Source organism: Anolis sagrei, chromosome 5, assembly GCF_037176765.1.
Source record: "Anolis sagrei isolate rAnoSag1 chromosome 5, rAnoSag1.mat, whole genome shotgun sequence".
Taxonomy (NCBI): domain Eukaryota; kingdom Metazoa; phylum Chordata; class Lepidosauria; order Squamata; family Dactyloidae; genus Anolis; species Anolis sagrei.
The window spans coordinates 144,152,100-144,170,073 of NC_090025.1; the positions used below are offsets into that span (position 1 = coordinate 144,152,100).

General features: G+C 37.5%; 1 protein-coding gene across 2 annotated transcripts in view; it reads left to right on the top strand.

Annotated features, from left to right (window-relative positions):
• Positions 1–17,974, top strand: part of LGR5 (leucine rich repeat containing G protein-coupled receptor 5) — a 91,598-nt gene that overhangs the window by 19,394 nt on the left and 54,230 nt on the right. For both annotated transcript variants that reach the window (XM_060777459.2, XM_060777458.2), the window contains exon 2: positions 14,396–14,467. In XM_060777459.2, the coding sequence (XP_060633442.2) occupies positions 14,396–14,467 (72 nt within the window). The remainder of the gene's footprint in view (positions 1–14,395; positions 14,468–17,974) is intronic.

A 17,974-nucleotide genomic window follows, 5' to 3' on the forward strand; every position in this document is an offset into this window, starting at 1 on the left:
CACCTTTATGTTATCTCCTTCTATTTGCCAGTTATCAATCAGTCTGGTTGCCATAATCTTGGTTTTGTTTATGTTTACCTGCAACCAAGCTTTTACACTTTCTTCTTTTACCTTGGTTAGAAGGCTCCTCAGCTCCTCCTCGCTTTCAGCCATCAAAGTGGTATCATCTACATATCCAAGGTTGTTAATGTTTCTTCCAGCAATTTTAACTCCAACCTTGGAATTGTAAAGCCCCACACTTTGTAACTGTATGTGGAGAAGGTTTTAAAATAAAGAGATTACCTCCGCATTTTAAGACCTTCTCCACATACAGTTAGAAAAACAGTTTTATGTAAAACTTACTTATATCTACGGCTAGGAACACTTGACCTATTTCTAAAGAACCATGATATATTTTTCCATTTTTTTTTAGTACCAAAGATCTTTATTATTTCATCATTGTAGCATCTTGTTTACAATTAGTTTCCGGTAGTGCACATACATATTTGCAATTTCCATTTAATTTTGCCAAAAAATATGGAAGTATTGGCAGATTCTTTTTTCCAATAAAAATAAAAAGGAAGAGTGTAGTATGAATGTTCTATTTATCTGAAATGGCATCCAGTGCCTAAAATGTCATTCAATTATGATAAAGCGGGGGGATAAAGCCCTTTGTTTATCTTCACAGACAGTCAGTGGAAAGTGTGAAGATTTTTTTAATTTAGATTGATATCAAACAAAACCAATCTTTGCTGTTTTTCAAATTACCTTGCTTGGATCTGAGTCTAATTTTTTGGTTGGTGCACACTCATAGTAAACTACATAATTTGTTATATAATTCAGACAACTCAGCCCTCTTCCTCGTCCATTCAATTCATTACTATTAAATCAACAACCTGGGCTTCTTTCTGTCTTTTTCTAGCAGGATTAATGGATCTGACCATGATTAGGGCATCTAGCAGTAAAAGCTCTTGCCGGGAAAGCTAGGAAGCTTGACTAATTCCCAGCGGTGCTGACTTCATAAACTTTTATTTCAAACATTTAAGTTTAATGGAAGATTAAAGATAATGACTTCATGCTAATATAGTTGAATATTGTGTGCACGAAACTCCCAAAACTCCAATGTATAGTAGAAAAGGTGAAGCATGAACATGAGCACCAAAAATACAAATATCCTATTTCAAACAAAATGCATATTTCTTGTTATATTTTTAAAATATACATGTTTGAAGAATTTGAAGCATCAAATATCAACAGAGCAAATGCCATTCTTATGAGAAGATGTCTTTATTGTGACAAGACCACCAATCTCTACTAACAACACGGTTATTGTGTCCTCCCCTCTCCAATTCATGCAGTTGCAAGAATCTGTATTCAGGGAAGCCCACAGAAAAGGGGGTGGAAACAAATAGAAAAATATTTTCAGCCTGTCTGATAAGACTGCATAATAAGCTTGTGATCAAAGGGTCTTAAATACATGTTACTGGTGTGACAAACAACATTTTTGTCCCTTTATTAGATTTATTTTTTTCCTTAAAAAACTCAAGTAACCAATGTATAGATTGTGAAAGAAGTCTGGCAGGGTTGTATTCTTTGATTCCTAATTAACACCTTCAGTCTCAAAGGAGAACTAACAGAAGTACCATAAAATGTTGCAGCTGCATTGTTATTCCGCTCCGTTGGTTTGTTAAAAGTCGGCTGGGCATTGGCAGCTGCAATAAAGGGAAAACTCAATGAATGTTTTGTATTGTGCTCAGTGAAGTGAAAGAAGGCAACAATTTTATTTTCAAATGGGCAGCTCCATTGTGACGTTTAAATGGATCTAAATATAAGATCTACTGTTAATGGATAGTAATTGACAGTAAATAAAGGAGCAGCATAACCAATGTGCATCTATTATGTTTATGGTGCACACAATTTAAGAAAACTTTTTATAAGGACACAATTTTTTTGCAGAACTTAATGAAAGTTCAGAGTGAAACATATTCAAAAATCAAAGTGTTTTTGAACCCATGCTTTAAAACACTTATTCCTGGAAAGGGGAATTATTTTTTGATGTTATACGTCTTTCTGTTATCTATCTTATTTAAAAATAAGTTAATTTTCCCTCTCAACAGAATAAATTGTCATACTATTTTCATTACATACTTTGGACTTCCTATTTCATCATAATACTAAAGGAAGGAAACATTTCAGCTTGGATCAGATAAGCTGGTCACACTCTCAGAAAATGCAGTCAGGGAAATATGGAAATCTAGAAGTTTCATCAAATGTTTGCTAAGGTTCCTTGTTCTTTTTGTGCACAACAACCAAACTAAAGAACTTCAGTGGCTGTGTAAGAACTATTGTTCTAGCCACAGCACTTGTTATAAACAGAGCCCAGACTGGCCGTGGGAAACACCTTCATATTTGACATAGCCAACGTTTTAAAAAGAAAAGGGTGGAATTGAAAGTATGGAGATTTTACTGCTGAATTCTAATCAGCCATGATCTGCCTAATTTGCTTTACTTATGAAGATAAACTAATTTCCCTGCAGCCTGAATAAAAGTGATTAACAAGCCTATACTTTCATGTTTTGGAGAATGGCACAGAATGGGAGAGCAGAAAATGTAATTGTGACAATAAAGTCTGACTTTTCAGCTCATTTGAAAACTTTATTCATATAAAACATTATGCCAGTTTAGGAGACACACTATAGCTAATGCTGGTATTTCAGATTGCTAATTTATTTTATATTATTTCACTTAAAGTATTTTTGTATCACTACCCAACCCACAAGGGCTCCTGAGGTGATGAACAAATAAAAACTAAAGAAAACAATATTTGTTATTGTTTTGTTGTGTAGTTGGCATTTTCTGTTATTGTTTTCTTGTGCACTTGGCATTTATGCACTTGGCATTTTCTGTGACTCAGTTTACATGCCTGAATGGGAAACTGAACCTTTTTCTCTAGAGCTGTAGTCTAATGCTCAGACCATTAAACCATGCTGGTTCTCAATTAAACAATGCAAAGATATTGACATTTTAAGCACATCTTTTAGAAAGTTCTCAAAGGTCTAAAAACAATAATAGAATCTAATTTTGAAGCACTTACAATAACATTGTCAAACTCTGAGTGCCATGTAGAACAGTACTGTTTTGGCTGCCCAATAGAAGCTTAAAGGAGATGGGGGCAGCCTGACTTAGTTTGGTAGGGGGTTTTATACCTGAGGTGCTGCTATAGAGAAAGCCATATTATGTGTCCCCCACCAATCTAGCTTTATTAAATGTTGGGACACACAACAGGACATCCCCTGAAGATCTCACCAAATTTCTGGCGACCTCCGAGAACAGGTGGTCTTTCAGGTATCTTGGCCCCAAGTCCTTTAGAGCAGTGGTTCTCAAGCTGTGTGTCCCCAGATGTTTTGGCCTTCAACTCCCAGAAATCCTAACCACTGGTAAACTGGCTGGGATTTCTGGGAGTTGTAGGCTAAAACACCTGGGGACCCACAGGTTGAGAACCACTGATTGAGAGGTATTTAGGTCAACATAAACATGGGATTTGGTAAGAGAGCTTCTATAATAGGAAAAGGTCACCAGTATATAGTGATGTATCTTATATCTCTCACACACCAGTTACATTTGTCAGTTCTTTGCTGGACTTCCTTATCTCAGTAACATGGCTTAGTATCATAGATTCTAGAAGTAATATATCAAAAGTAACTGTATCAGCTGTAATATACTGCTTTGAAGATAATGACAGCATTATGGAGAGTAACATTTACATTTGCTCCAAACATAATTGGTGGACATTTTTCCACATTTTAAATTAAAAATCACATAATATTAATTTGTTTTTCATGATGGTAGAATTCAAAAACATGGTCACATTAATCTGGAGCAGTTTGTAAAATGATCTTGCAGTACCTTTGAGACTGAAAAAAATTAGTTGGTAGCATAAACTTCATAGACTAAGGATCCATCTACAAGGACACCTAAGCCCAGGACTGGTTCAAGCTACATTTTTGAAGCTTTCAAATGATCTATAGAAGATTCAAAATGTTTTTGTTGACTTATAGAAGGCTTAACTGACCTGGTTGTTTCAAATCGCATGCATACATTGTTAGTTTTGTATTATATGTTTGCTGAAACAAAGGAAACTGCTATTATTTTTTGTGATGTAGGAACTTATCATTGTTCTTTGTCTATCATTTCTATATCAAAGGCCCCTTCCACACAGCTGTATAAAATCCAAATTGAACTGGAATATATAGTAGTGTGGTCTCAACCCATTTTAAAGCAGATATTGTGGATTATCTGCCTTGATATTCTGGGGACCCTTCCAGACAAGCGTTATACCCCATAATCTTATCCCAGGTTTTCTTTTTATCCCAGATTATCTGTCAGTGCAGACTCATATAATCAAGTTTAAAGCAGAAAACCTGGGATTGGATCCTGGGGTATAGGGCCTGTCTAGAAGGGCCCTGGGTTATATGGCTCTGTGGAAGAGCCCTAAGTCTTTGTTAAAGAAGGAAAGTCCAGGAACATTTCTTCCTTGTTTAACTGAAGCATAACTACAGAAATCCACATGTATATCTCAAAGCATAAAAAAGAAGTAAACATTATGGGTGTAGGCCACCATCACGTTCTGTTACAATTTTAACAGGACTTTCTCATCTCTGTTATGGGATTCATGTATCTCTGCAAACCAATATATGTCATTATGTGCATCTTTTCAACTAGTGATATCTGACCTGAGGTCAGGCACATGATCAGGCACTGAGAAGGTGAGAGTTGCATCACTAAAGGTGGCTGTTTTATTTATGGTTTACGTCCTTCAATAATGAAGGACATAATCCAGCCAAAGTTGTGTCATCAAAATCCATTGATTGCTATAGGGAAGATATAAGCAAAACTATGAATTCTTTCTGTCTGTTGCATGAAACAGGATTTTTCCCCCAAAAAGCATTATGTCCACCCTTTCTTATATAATAAACTATATAGAGAATGTGTAATATCCCCAACACTTTATCCTACAACGCCCATATGAGATCATGTTTCTTGCTTTATGGTGCTGCTTTTATCCTAAGTATCCCTTTCTGATTGACGAAGGTGCTTCTTCTGGAAATTTTCAACTTTCAGTTTATTATTTTTATAGCAGGGGAATATGTTTCTAACTTAATGAAAATTCATTTTTGCCTCTTTTATTTATAAAAAATTAGATATAAAAGTCCTAGAACACTCCTTGCATAATACTGTTAATTACATCAAGTATATGTCTAAAATGTTGATTTCATTTGGAAATGATAAAAGAACTTAAAAGCAAAAACATTCTTATTGTATTTTTAATCAGCATTACTACTAAATTAGAAGGAATGTGCTTTTTCATCTTTAAAAATAGCAGCGTAATTGTGCAATTGTCAGGTTAAGATTCCTGAAGTAAAACAGATCATAGATAATAAAAATAACAAGCCATTACAAATAGATTTCAATAATTCACTATAGTACGTCTCTACCAAGCCTTTGTAACAAATGTCTTGTTTGTAAGACAAATGTGGAGTTGAAATAACAACCCATGAATACCACTGTTGAAATGGCCTATGTACACAAGGTGAATGCTAAAGCTTTTCTTTCTGAATGGAGCTTTTAATCTAGGCATTATCTAAACTGAAAAAGCCCTCAGTGGCCTTACATACAGATTAATGGGAAAAGCTGAGACCCAGAGTTGAGCCATTTGAAGGAAAAGTTTTTAAGATTTACTGATGGTTGACAAATGCCATTTAAGTTTCAAAGCCGTCAATAACCTATTGAAAAAGATTTAACAGGGAAACCCTCTCTCTATAAAAAGAGCTGACTTTAAGTCATTGCTCTCCCCACCACACACACACTTCACTGCCTTCCTTCAGTTTTGGGAGCCCTGAAACGCGTGGCTTTGGGAAAGAGGGTGGTGAAGCCCTTTGCATATAACTGATGGTGGAAATCTGCTATTGTGCAGCCATGAGAACCGAACAGAACTGTTTCCAGCTGAAATCAGAGCCAGGCTTTCAAAAGCTTTTCTACTAATAGTTTTTTAATGTGGGAGCTGGGGATGTGAGAATAATAATCTGTTGAATCTGAAATTTCAATCACAGTCTGTATCATGATCAATTTAAACTGTCAAGACATTATTTTTTTCTTTGAACTTTCATTTTATAATAATAATAATAATAATAATAATAATAGCAACTTTATTTTTGTACTATGCCTCTATCTCCCCAAAAGGACTCGGCATGGTTTACATGGGGACAAACCCGAATAGACATAGATTAAAAACACAACACAATAAAATAAAACAACAAAATAGTCAAATTCCAGTTATATCCTTTGCATGGTATGTGCATTTCTGAAAATGTAGCCAATAAAACCTATTTAAAACAAGAAAATTAAAACACTGTAGGAGAACATACGAATTCATGACTTTATTTAAATATTTATATTACCATATATTCCGGGGTACTAGACGACTTTTTAGGCATGTAAAACCTTATAAAATTTTGGGGATCATCTAGTTCCCCGGGTATAAAATTAAAATAATAATAAAATTACCGGTAGAGCCTCTTGGTGTGGAGGGCCTTGGCCATGGGCTCCCCTCCTCCTCCGCCTCCTCCTCCACTGCCTTGGCTCATGGCAGCCTCCCGGGCATGCTCCCTGTCCTTCCTCTCTTCCTGGCTGCTGTGCTGGTCAGGCTGCTGTCCTTCTTCCAGGTCAGGCCTTGCGAGAAGCATCTCTTCTCCTGCGAGACAACATTGTCTTGTGGGAGAAGAGGAGCTTCTCACGAGGCCTGACCTGGAAGAAAGAGAGCAGCCTGACCAGTGCAGGAGGCCCTCTTGCTCAGGCCGCTCTCCTTCTTCCTGGCCAGGCCTCGCGAGACGCACCTCTTCACCCGCGAGACAACTTTGTCTCGCAGGAGAAGAGGCACTTCTCATGAGGCTTGATGGGGCTGGGAGGCAGAGATGCAATGGTGGCAGAAAGAAGGAGAGTGGCCTGAGCAGCGCGGGAGGCCCTGAGCAGCGCGGGAGGCAGCACAGGAAGCAGCCCAGAGGCCCAGGGGCAACCGCATGCCAGGCATAGAGGACAGAACCCACCTGGCGTAGAGGACTGAAATTGCGGAGTCGTCTTAAACGGCGAGTATATCCCCAACTCTCTATTTTGTGTATTAAAGTTGGGGGGTCGTCTTATAGCCCCAGTCGTGTAATATGGTATGGTATTACACAAGCAATATACGGTAAATATTGCTAGGAGCAGAGAAAATGTATGTAACTCTGTTGGACAGCTTCCCATAAACAATCAGTAATCACTATATGATCAAAAAATGACTAGATAGATAGATATCTGATCTGATTCAACATTTCTCCCCATATATTTGCAGGAGTATGAGACTGAATACTCCAAGGTTAAAAGAGGCACTAAGGCATGATGTTTATTCACAGACCTTCAACTAGTTATTCTCGTTAAGCTTAAGCACTGCTTACCCATGCTAGGGATGTGCATGATCTGTGTGTGAAGGAAAGGAGAAAACAAAATGCTTAGCTGGTTGAATAGAGCAACCTTGAGTTCTCACAATCAGTGATGTCATGAGAAACGTATGTCTTTCCAGCTTCTATCATGCACTGCTCTTTGAAGACTCATCCTTCAGGTTGACAAAATAAATGATATAGTCAAATTTTATTTAAGAATAAAATAAAATAGTATAGTCATTCTTCCTTACAACTGTATGGGGCAATTATTCATTTTCATGTCTTACAGCCCATTAACCAAATACAATGAGAGTCTGACGGGTGAATATGCTTTTGTGAAGTTGCCATGATAATTTATTGCTTACCATATAAATTATTACTACATGTTTGACTTGGAGGCTGTTGGGTTCCAAGTGAAATGCCATACGATAAACCACAGAGTGGGGAGTTATTTTATATTTTTTTCAAAAATATTTAGGAGCAGAGGAGATAAACATTATAGAAACAGCTTAAAATAGCATTAAAATGTCAAGTAGCTATCTGAACAAGAACAAGCATTGATAGACCTAGTACTGATTGATTCATTATATAATTTGATCCTTCCATTCCATATTGTGGCACAACCATTTGTTTAAGAATGATCCATAGTTTTTCATGATCTTAGAAACCAAAGGTTTTTCTATTCTCTATAAAGCATAGCTTGATTTCCTTCTGAAACCTTTGGTATGCCCACTATCCATATATCTTTGCAATATGATCATTTGTGGTTGTTCCTGTCCTGAAATCAGCTTGGGCATTTGGCATTTCTTGTTCTCTATATGCGAAAAGTTGTACTTGTAGAATGTGGAGAAGCACTTTCCTTGCATGGGAAATAAATACAATGGTCATGTGCTTACTGTAAACCTCACTGTCCCCTTTCTTGGGGATTAGAATGTATATTGAGCATTTACAATCTGTTGGCCATTATTTTGTTTTCTATATTTGTTGACAGATTTTAGCTAAAACTAGAGTAGGTTCTTTCTATGAGGCAGCTCTTTTGGAATGAAGCTCTTTTGGAATGCCAGAGATTTATTTCTCTGAAGTGCTCTCTATGCAGTTTTCACTTCACTTTCTATAATGTTAGGTGCATTTTCAAATGGTTCTTATAAAGGCTTTCATGGCCGGAATCACTGGGTTGTTGTAGGGTTTTTTGGGTGATATGGCCATGTTCTAGAGGCATTCTCTCCCGATGCTTGCCATAGATGCAGGTGAAATGTCAGGAGAGAATGCCACTAGAACATGGCCATATAGCTCGAAAAAACCTACAACAACCCGGTTCTTATAAAGCTCTTTGCTCTATTGTATCTGTTCAGCATTTTATTTGTACCTGATCATATAATGTCTTGTTGTAACACAGCATATAAAATAAGCTTAAACATTTTAACATATACCATGTGTGTTGATATACTTCTAACCAAATGTGTGCTATTGCAATATGTGATTGGTGGGGAGGGGAGTCAGATATCCTGTTTTCATTATTGGTTAGATGTCATGCACAGATGCAGTGTTAAGCATATAATGCTAGCAAGGCACTTAAGACAATCCAAAAGGCATCAGGACCTTGGACAGAACACCATGGGTACTGGTGGTAAGAAGGCTACAAGGGCCAACAACCAATAGGTTATTTTGAACATACTTTAGAAATGGTATGAACCTTAGGTTATTGGTAACCTGAAGTATTTGACTCAATATTTTATGCCATCAGTGGAGAAAGGGAATACTACTGTGTGTTGCCTTCAAGTTACCTGTCTATTTATGGTGACCTCATGAATTTCATAAGGTTTTTCTTGGGGAAGAAATACTCAAAGGTGGTTTTGCCAGTCCTTTACTCTGAAAAATAACCAATAGCTCTTAGTATTCATTGGTGGTCTTCCATCCAAGTAGAGATTGGAGACGATCCTGCTTAGTTTCCAAGATCAGATGGAATATGGTAGTTTTGGAGTATTCAGGCTAGCTAAGATCAAATCTTCCTAGGTAAAATTGTTCTTTTTCTATCTTTTCATGGGTATGTATATAGAAATATCCTCACTGTGTAAGATATAAATTACCTCCAGGAAGATCAAGGAGCTTTGAAAGCTAATGCAGGAAGGCACTGGGGCTTTATTATGCTACAGATAATGTAAAAGGGATTATTATTAGGTAAAATTTAGAAGGACGTTTCCAAGCACCAGATGCTGTCCCCATAGTCATGTAGTGGTTGGGAAAGGGCAAAGATGCCCAGTTCTGCAGTTGTAAGTAGAAAATGGTCATCACACTGCCATACTTCCAACAAAACACATCTGGTAAAGAGAGATCAGTTTGTGCCAGGTGCTCCATTGTGTGGTTTTGAACCTCAAAAACCTTTATTGTGGCCCTGTCTTACTTTTACATAGAGTTTGCAAACTGGATTTGATTTCATAGCTAAAATGTGTGTTTGTTAGTCTAGTTCAGAGCACATTGCTTAAGTTATGAAGTATTTATTAAAATCCATTATTGGCATATTTAAAAATACATCATTATTCAAGTGGCTTTATCTTATTGTCTCTCTATAATTAATTTGACAGATTATATTTCATTTGTTGTCGGTTTGTTCCTTTGCCAAAGAAAGCTCTTTGTTCCTTTGCCAAAATAAAGGGATAGTGGCCATCTACTGAAAAGAAAGAACAGCATGATTAAATATTAGGAAAAAAACAGGAAATTTAATAACTCTACTAGTGTTTAATAAATTAGCTTTAGAAGTGACTGCTAAACAATAGATTTCTAGCTGAAAAAGAGCAACTGTTAAGAAATATGAATAAAACTGCAATTTATTTCAAAGGATATCCAATATTGGATGTTGTCAAGAAAATAGCAATAAACCTAAATATGTACTTTAGAATGCCAGCTAAATGCAATATAACTCTAAAATATGAACAGCCAGCATGATTAAAATTTAAAAGATAGTAATAAAATTTAGATCACTAACTTATAATATTATTGGTACAGCCAGCAGTAAAGGAGACAGCAAGGAGAAAGAAACATTAAACAAGCCCTACAGAGACACATTGCTGGAGTCAAACTGGTTTATTGGTTGTAGTTATTAAAGCCTGACTTTTTCGTGTCAGGAGCGACTCAAGAAAATGCAAGTTGCTTCTGGTGTGAGAGAATTAGTCGTCTGCAAGGACATTGCCCAGGGGACGCCCAGATGTTTGATATTTTTACCATCCTTTTACCATCTCTCATGTCTCCACATGGGGAGTTGGAGCTGACAGAGGGAACTCAACCCACTCTCTCCGGATTTGAATTGCTGACCTGTTCGTCAGCAGTCCTGCTGGCACAGGGGTTTAACTAGATTTGTTGTTCCTTCTGCCATCTGATGAAAACCTTATTCCAGACAGTCTGCTATGAAAACCATTTAATTCCACATAGGGATACGCCACCAGGTACTAAATCTGGCCCAATTAAACACTGCAAAGTCCTAAACTAAGCCTCTTCTACTGCAGGCAGTGATCAAACCCATGCTGTGTTGCTTCTATCACATGTGATTCAAAGTGTTGGTTTTGACCTTTAAAGCCCGTCATGGCATCCATTCAGATTACCTGAGACATAGGGTTCCTTTATACACACCAGGGAGAGCATTAAGATCAAGTGGGGGAATGCTGGTGTCCTCAAGCATCCATGACATTCTTCATTTGAAGATCACTAGAGAGGGATTCCTTCTTGGGAGTGTCTCCTTCATTTTGGAATGCTCTCCCCAATTAGATCTGCATCTTCTTTGTTAGCATTCAGGAAGATCCTAAAAACCTTCAAGGAAAACTTCAGAAAGTATTAGTGATATCCGATGGTTAGGAAGGCCTTACACATTATCAGAGTGGTTTTAAATTTGTTTTATTGAGGTTTAAATTTGTGTTTCACTGCATTTGCTAACATTTATGGTTTTAACTTTTTTTAACTTTCATATTGTATGTTTTTATTGGCTATAAGCTGCCTTGGGCCCTTGACTGGGGAACGGCAGGGTATAAATTTAACAAATAAATAAATGTGGTAAACACATGCTTACTGTCGCAGGATGGCTCAAGAACATTTATTTTTACCTAAGCTTGAGCAAAAAAAAAATAGCTTTGTTGCCACACAATGAAAGTGTTTTCTCAGGAAACAGTTGCAGCCCTTTGAAACTGGGGTGATACACTCTATTGCACAACGGATTATTTTGGCTTAAGGCTTCTTTCTTCTTCAGGTGGTCTACAGGCTACTGGCTCACTAGTGGCTACAAGTGGTTCTCTGTTATTATCGTCTCTGCCTTTCTCTTCCTTAGTGTTTGAACTACTACAACAACTACTTATTTGATAATGACAAAAGAGCAACTTCTGGAGTGGAGAACACTAAGGGAAAAAACCTTAGTGTCCTCCACTGGGTCATAATAAATATGGCCTTTTTTGCATCTCATCTCAGCTGCTGCAAATGCAGGAAGGCACCTTGGGTCCTTCTCCTCTGCCAACTGGCAGGAACACCAACTGGAACCAACTGGTCTATTGTGGGAGGGGGGATTCAATTGCTCCCTTCCCGCCCTCCAGTTGACTTCTTCTGTCATAGGGTATGTGTTTTTTCTGCATCTCTTCCCAGCTGCTGCAAATGGGGGCTCAATTCCCATACAATGAAATGTCTTCTGCTGAATCTACATACAATATCATTTAAGCTTTAGGCAAGTGTTTCTCAAACTCTGCTTCTTGGTGTTTTGGGCTTCAGCTCCCAGAAATCTCAGCCAGCTTACCAGCTGTTAGGAATTGTAAGAGCTGAAGCCCTCCAGGGGTAGTGTTTGAGAAACACTGCTCTATGCAATCTTAAATGCAAGTATCCCTGTTCACATTAACATAGCCTACATTGTTGGTGTGTTTAGAAGACAGCCATTTCAAATAAATAAAGCAGCAATTAGAATAGCATGTTAGGATTTTACAAACAGCTTTTTGATACATTAGAATTTAAACTGCTTTCAGAAATCAAAGCATTGCAATGTAAAATGATCTTGTAGAAAGCCAACTAACTGTGCCCCCTTTCCATGTTAACCTATGCTAAATCTCTCCCTTTTGGTTTTCTGCTTTTTATAAATGTCATCCACTGCATTATCCGTTCTGCATCCTAATGAACCTTCCTCGCCACTACCATCCCCAGCAAGAGTTATAACATACACACACAATAGCAAGGCACACACAATAGCAAGGTGGTAAGTTGCCTGGGTTATCAAAGCCTGTCCCCTTCCCTGTTGCTGGTAACATAGGCTGCCCCATCCTCCCCCCTCATAGTCTGTGGAAGCAGGTGCATGTACCAAAACAGAAAGGAATGGAAAAAACATCCTTACCACCTGCCATTTAATGTTTGCTGCAGTGCTCTTGTGTCCTGAGAAAGCATCACCCTGGAACATGTTGTAAAAGGATTCCTGAGATATTGTGGAGGAATTAAATGGTGCAGAGTGCATGCAATGGTTAGAGATCCTGTTTAAGGAGAAAAGACACCAATGACTTGGGGAAACAAATTAAAAACTTTATTGTGGTAAGTCCATTACAAGATAGGAAAGGAATATAAAGAAGGGAAGAGGTGGAAAACCATCCCAGAGAGTATCAGTTTACATCACAGAGGAGTTACTCAAATTATCTAATCCATGTAACTACTGCTTGGTCTGAGGCATTCTTGACTTCTATGAGTTCTAATGATTATTGCACTTTTAACATTTAAGGCAATAGCTGCTGCTTTGGTGCTTATGAACAAGACTTTGTTGTTGCTTGACTGCTGATGTCCAGTTCAGCAAAATAAACTGTGGTAAAGGGTGATGAACTGCTTAGAGCTTGAGCTCCAGTAAATGCTCAAGAGTGTTAAGCATGGCACTTAAAGAGCTGAATTAATGATTACTGCAAGCATATAGGATAAATCATATACCAAATGTTTCACTTGGCATTCCTTTTGATGCCTGTAGTTATCCAGGAAAATCTTATTGTGGGGGTTTTGGAATTGCATACTGTTCCATGCTAGCATAGCTTCATTCACATGAAGCATATGCAGGAGGATCTCTCAGTAAAGTTTTGTGCATTATATAGGCAGAGTTAATTTATATTGTTGGATGGCTTCTATGTGTTTTAATGGTGTCTCTCAAAATAAATAATGAAACTTTCATAGCATGGGGAAGGCACTGGCATTTTTAAAAAGTCTGGTTACATGGAATGATGTCTAAAACAGGCTGATTTGAGTTAGAAAAAGCTATTGATTTCATGTGCCAGGAACAAATGTGGCATCCACCAGGAAGTGTGTTAGTGGGGTCACATTGCACCCTTGTTTTATGGTTCATTTCACTTATTTAATGTAATCTGAGAATTTAATGTGCTAAGAAAACATAATTAAAGGAAAAAGTTAAGGATATTTGTATCATTTATGTGAAGCTAAATACATGTTATTGCAGTTTTAAAACAATAATAAATGACAAAAGTTCTTCCGCTATATTAAATTCTACAGCTAGCTATATGCATATCATCTTGCTTTTTTCTAAATATGAGTAGACGTTTAAAGATTATATTGCAGGCTATGTGCTACCTGACACTTTTTTTCTTTAAAAAGAAAAAAAAACAACTCAATCATGCCAGCTGTTTTGTTTTGTTTTATTTTTAGTGTATTGACATAGAAAAAAGATGGCTGAATAAGAAAAAAGTAAAAAACAATATTTCAAAGGGCCTATAACACCATGGTTTAAAACACCAGATCTAAAATTATTTTTGTCCAAGTTAACCCATGGGATGATCTGAATAGTATAAGGGATTCTACTTAATTTGTTAGCCTTTGTAGGGTAATATAACTTCATCTTCCTCCTCCTCCTCTTCCTCCTCCCAGCATCCCAAATTAAAACAAAAGGAAAATGCATTTATGCTTTATTAAAACTCTTGTCTTTTTTGTCTTTACAGTGATCTCAGTATGAACAACATCTCTAAGCTGCCTTCAAATGTTCTGCATAATCTTCGTTTCCTGGAAGAGCTGTATGTATCTTTTTATTTAAGACTGGTATAGCTGGGAACTAAACACATTCCTGGGTTTCTCTCTCACACTTACACTGGAAACCAGTTAACACAGCACAGAAAAGCTGTGAGTTTTGGCACATACGGAAACATTTAGGGCGGGGGGCCCAAATGCTTGTGATTCTGATTCTGGAAATGGACTTACTTTTCTAAGCAGAGACAAAGCCATACAAATTAATTTTTCTAAGGTTGTTTAAAGAGCTGGATTGCTATTTGGAAATAGTTAGGCAGCAGGATATTAAAAGTTTGAATGCTGGCTTGTGTTTATTAAAATAGCAAGTAAAATCATAATCAAAACCAAAACCTGCTGCCTCACTCTGCCTTTGTCAAGGACACTTGCATTCATGTTTCCTTGTACTAAGTTGTTTCGTTGTAATCACTGTAATGACTGTTTCCTTACTCTTTAGCTCTTAGCATCCCTCAAGGCTGACTATAGAACACAGAAACCTATATAGCTTATTTTCTCAAATTTGGTGTTTGTTGTTTTAAAAGTGTGCTATAAAAACTAGTTAATTAAACACAGGGTCATGAATGAAACACTGATAAAAAAGAGATGATGGCCAGCGATAAAAAGGAGGCAGTCTTTGCCCATGAGAGGTACAAAGTGACCAAAATAAATACTAAATAGCAAAGGCTTTCAAATCCTCACTCTTTATAACAATACCGATAGGGACACTGCAGGTATTCCAACACAACTCACAAAATCAAGATTTAGTGGTCTCATTCCTCTCATTTTCATACTCTGCTTCTAATTCAACAGTATCACTTCTAATAGGTAGCAAACTGTTTATCATGGAAAGTGCAATTAATTTAAAACACCTAAATTAAAAATTCCCTTACTTCGGAAGAACACCATGCAATAGGAGTTGTTTCATGTGAGGATTAGGCTAAGAAGCTGAGCCGCAGTGACACAATGGATTAAACCCTTGAGCTGGCTGAACTGCTGACCTGAAGGTCGGAGGTTCAAATCTGCGAGACAGGGCAAGCTCCCATCTGTCAGCCCCAGCTTCTCATACGGGGACATTAGAGAAGCCTCCCACAGGATAATAACACATCCGGATGTCCCCTTGGCAACATTTCTGTAGAAGGCCAATTCTCTCACACCAGAAGCAACTTGCAGTATGTTCTCAATTTGCTTCTGACATGATAAAAAAAAGGCCAAGAGGGATTGTATCTCAACCCTCCCTGCACTACTGAATATCTTCAGTCTGGAATTTGGCTGCAAATTAGAGATTTGATCGCTTGTTATTGAAATGGTCTCTTGAGCCTCAATCATGTTTAACATCTAGAAAAGGATCTAAACTTTCACTACCTGGCACTGTATAATACATAATGCCTGATGATTTGAAGAAGTCCCAATTAGAATCCTGATAATTTCCTGCAATCCTGGTGCTCCAAATGCCAATACATTGTGGTGCTGCACAAAAAGTCGCCAGCCAGTCTCCTGGAAGAGCTTATAATTGAGTGAATAGCATGAAATACAGAACCTATAGCCTCTTGATTGTTTCTGCAGCTTTGAAGGAGAAAGACAGTAAGGCTGCTGGAGCTAGTTACAGCATTGTTCAATTAGACATATCCAGTTACTTCTCTAAGACTGAAAAGCTGGCCATTTCAAACAAAAGAAGAATAGGCGAAGCATCAGAAGGGTTTTTAGTGCATTATTATTAATCAACAATTTTGCAGCAGGTGCTCTTAACAGAATAATACACAGATAAATTCGGTTTCGGACAAAAGTGCTCTTTCCCCTTCCTTTTTCAAAAGAATTAGGTGGGATTTGGTTTCAGATAACTACTGTTCTGCAGATCAAGTGACAGAGCTGCCTCAAAATTTATTTGTGCCTTGGGTACTTGTACCAACTGACAAAACTAAACCTTTTTTTAAAAAAAGACGACATCGAACTCTTACATACTTATTTGGGCAGTATCAGTAGCAAATAATTTCCGAGATTGTTCAGTGATTTGGCAGTACATTTCAAAGAAACACAGCAAAAATATACAAGAAGCTGTTACATTTTTCAAAGACAAATTTAGATTTTTAAACACTAAGAATTTAACAAAGGGAGACGAGTAGAATGTAATTTATCACAAATTATAGCTGAATGTGATAACATTTATGGAAATAGATATTAAGGGTTACACTCTCTGTTGCATGTGCAAACCCTGCTGTGTTCAGGACATTCATGCATAAATTAGTTGTATACCTAGTTATATATTTTCCCCTCAGTTTAGAGAAGTACGATAGTAGGAGGCCATTTACTTGCTATTTTGCTTAGGTTTCAGGCAGAGCCATCTGGGTAGGGTTACATTGCTATGACTGTACAATAGTCTCCAGTGGCACAATGGGTTAAACCCTTGTGCTGGCAGGACAGCTGACCAAAAGGTCGGTGGTTCGATTCTGGGGAGTGGGGTGAGCTCCCATCTGTCAGCTCCAGCTTCTCATGCGGGGACATGAGAGAAGCCTCCCACAGAATGGTGAAACATTCTGGCATCCCCTGGGCAGAAGTGACGTGTAGTTTCTCAAGTCTCTCCTAACATGGAAAAAAAGCACCAAAAGAAGACGCAATGGAAGTAGAACCGAATGAGATATCTGTTCAGACTAATCGTACAACACACTACACATATGCAAGAAGGCTAAGATAAAACCAGCTGGAAATGACATTCTGTCTTGCAGTAAAGTTTTGCATAGGCTTTCAAAATCATGCTCCTGCTATCCAAAATTTCCTAACCTGTCGATATAAATGCAGAATCAACTAAAATTCATATTGCAGTTATATCATGTAGGTACATTATCATGATAAATAAGATAGAACTGAAAAATGTGCTTAGAGAAACATTAACAAGAAAAAGATTGCTGGTATACATAGTATTTGACAGGCTTTGTGTTTTTTTTTACTCATAAAAGAGAGGACATGGACACACATTGAAGAACATTGTTCCCAGTTCCATGAAATTATAGGATAGATTAGCTGTAGTACGCAGCATTGCTTGAATATATTGCTCTAATGTGGGCACAGGCAAACTGTTAGGAATTGTGTAAGTTGAAGTCCAAAACACCTGGAGGGCCAAAGTTTCCCCATGCTTGCTCTAGTGGATAACTGGTTATATCTTTGTCAGCCCAAATATTTTCAGCATTAGATCTTAGCTTCAGCTTCCTATAAGGAAGCACTCTGCTCTCAGTCACCTGTTAAACACATTTTAAAAATGAAGTTTTCGCTCAAAGCCGCTCCCGCTAATCGTTGCTTTCATATCTGCCATGTACCCTATATTTTAAGTAAAAATTGGTGAAAAAATATCCATCTGTTTTTGCATAATGATGTGCCAAATAAATAGAAGAAACCTAATTAACTTATATGGTATATACACATTGTCTGCTTAAATTAATATGTGATAAATTGTGGGGGGGGGGGGGAGAGCAAAACCTAATATTCTCATAACATGCACAAAGAAGTGAAATTCCCAGCCTGGTGCA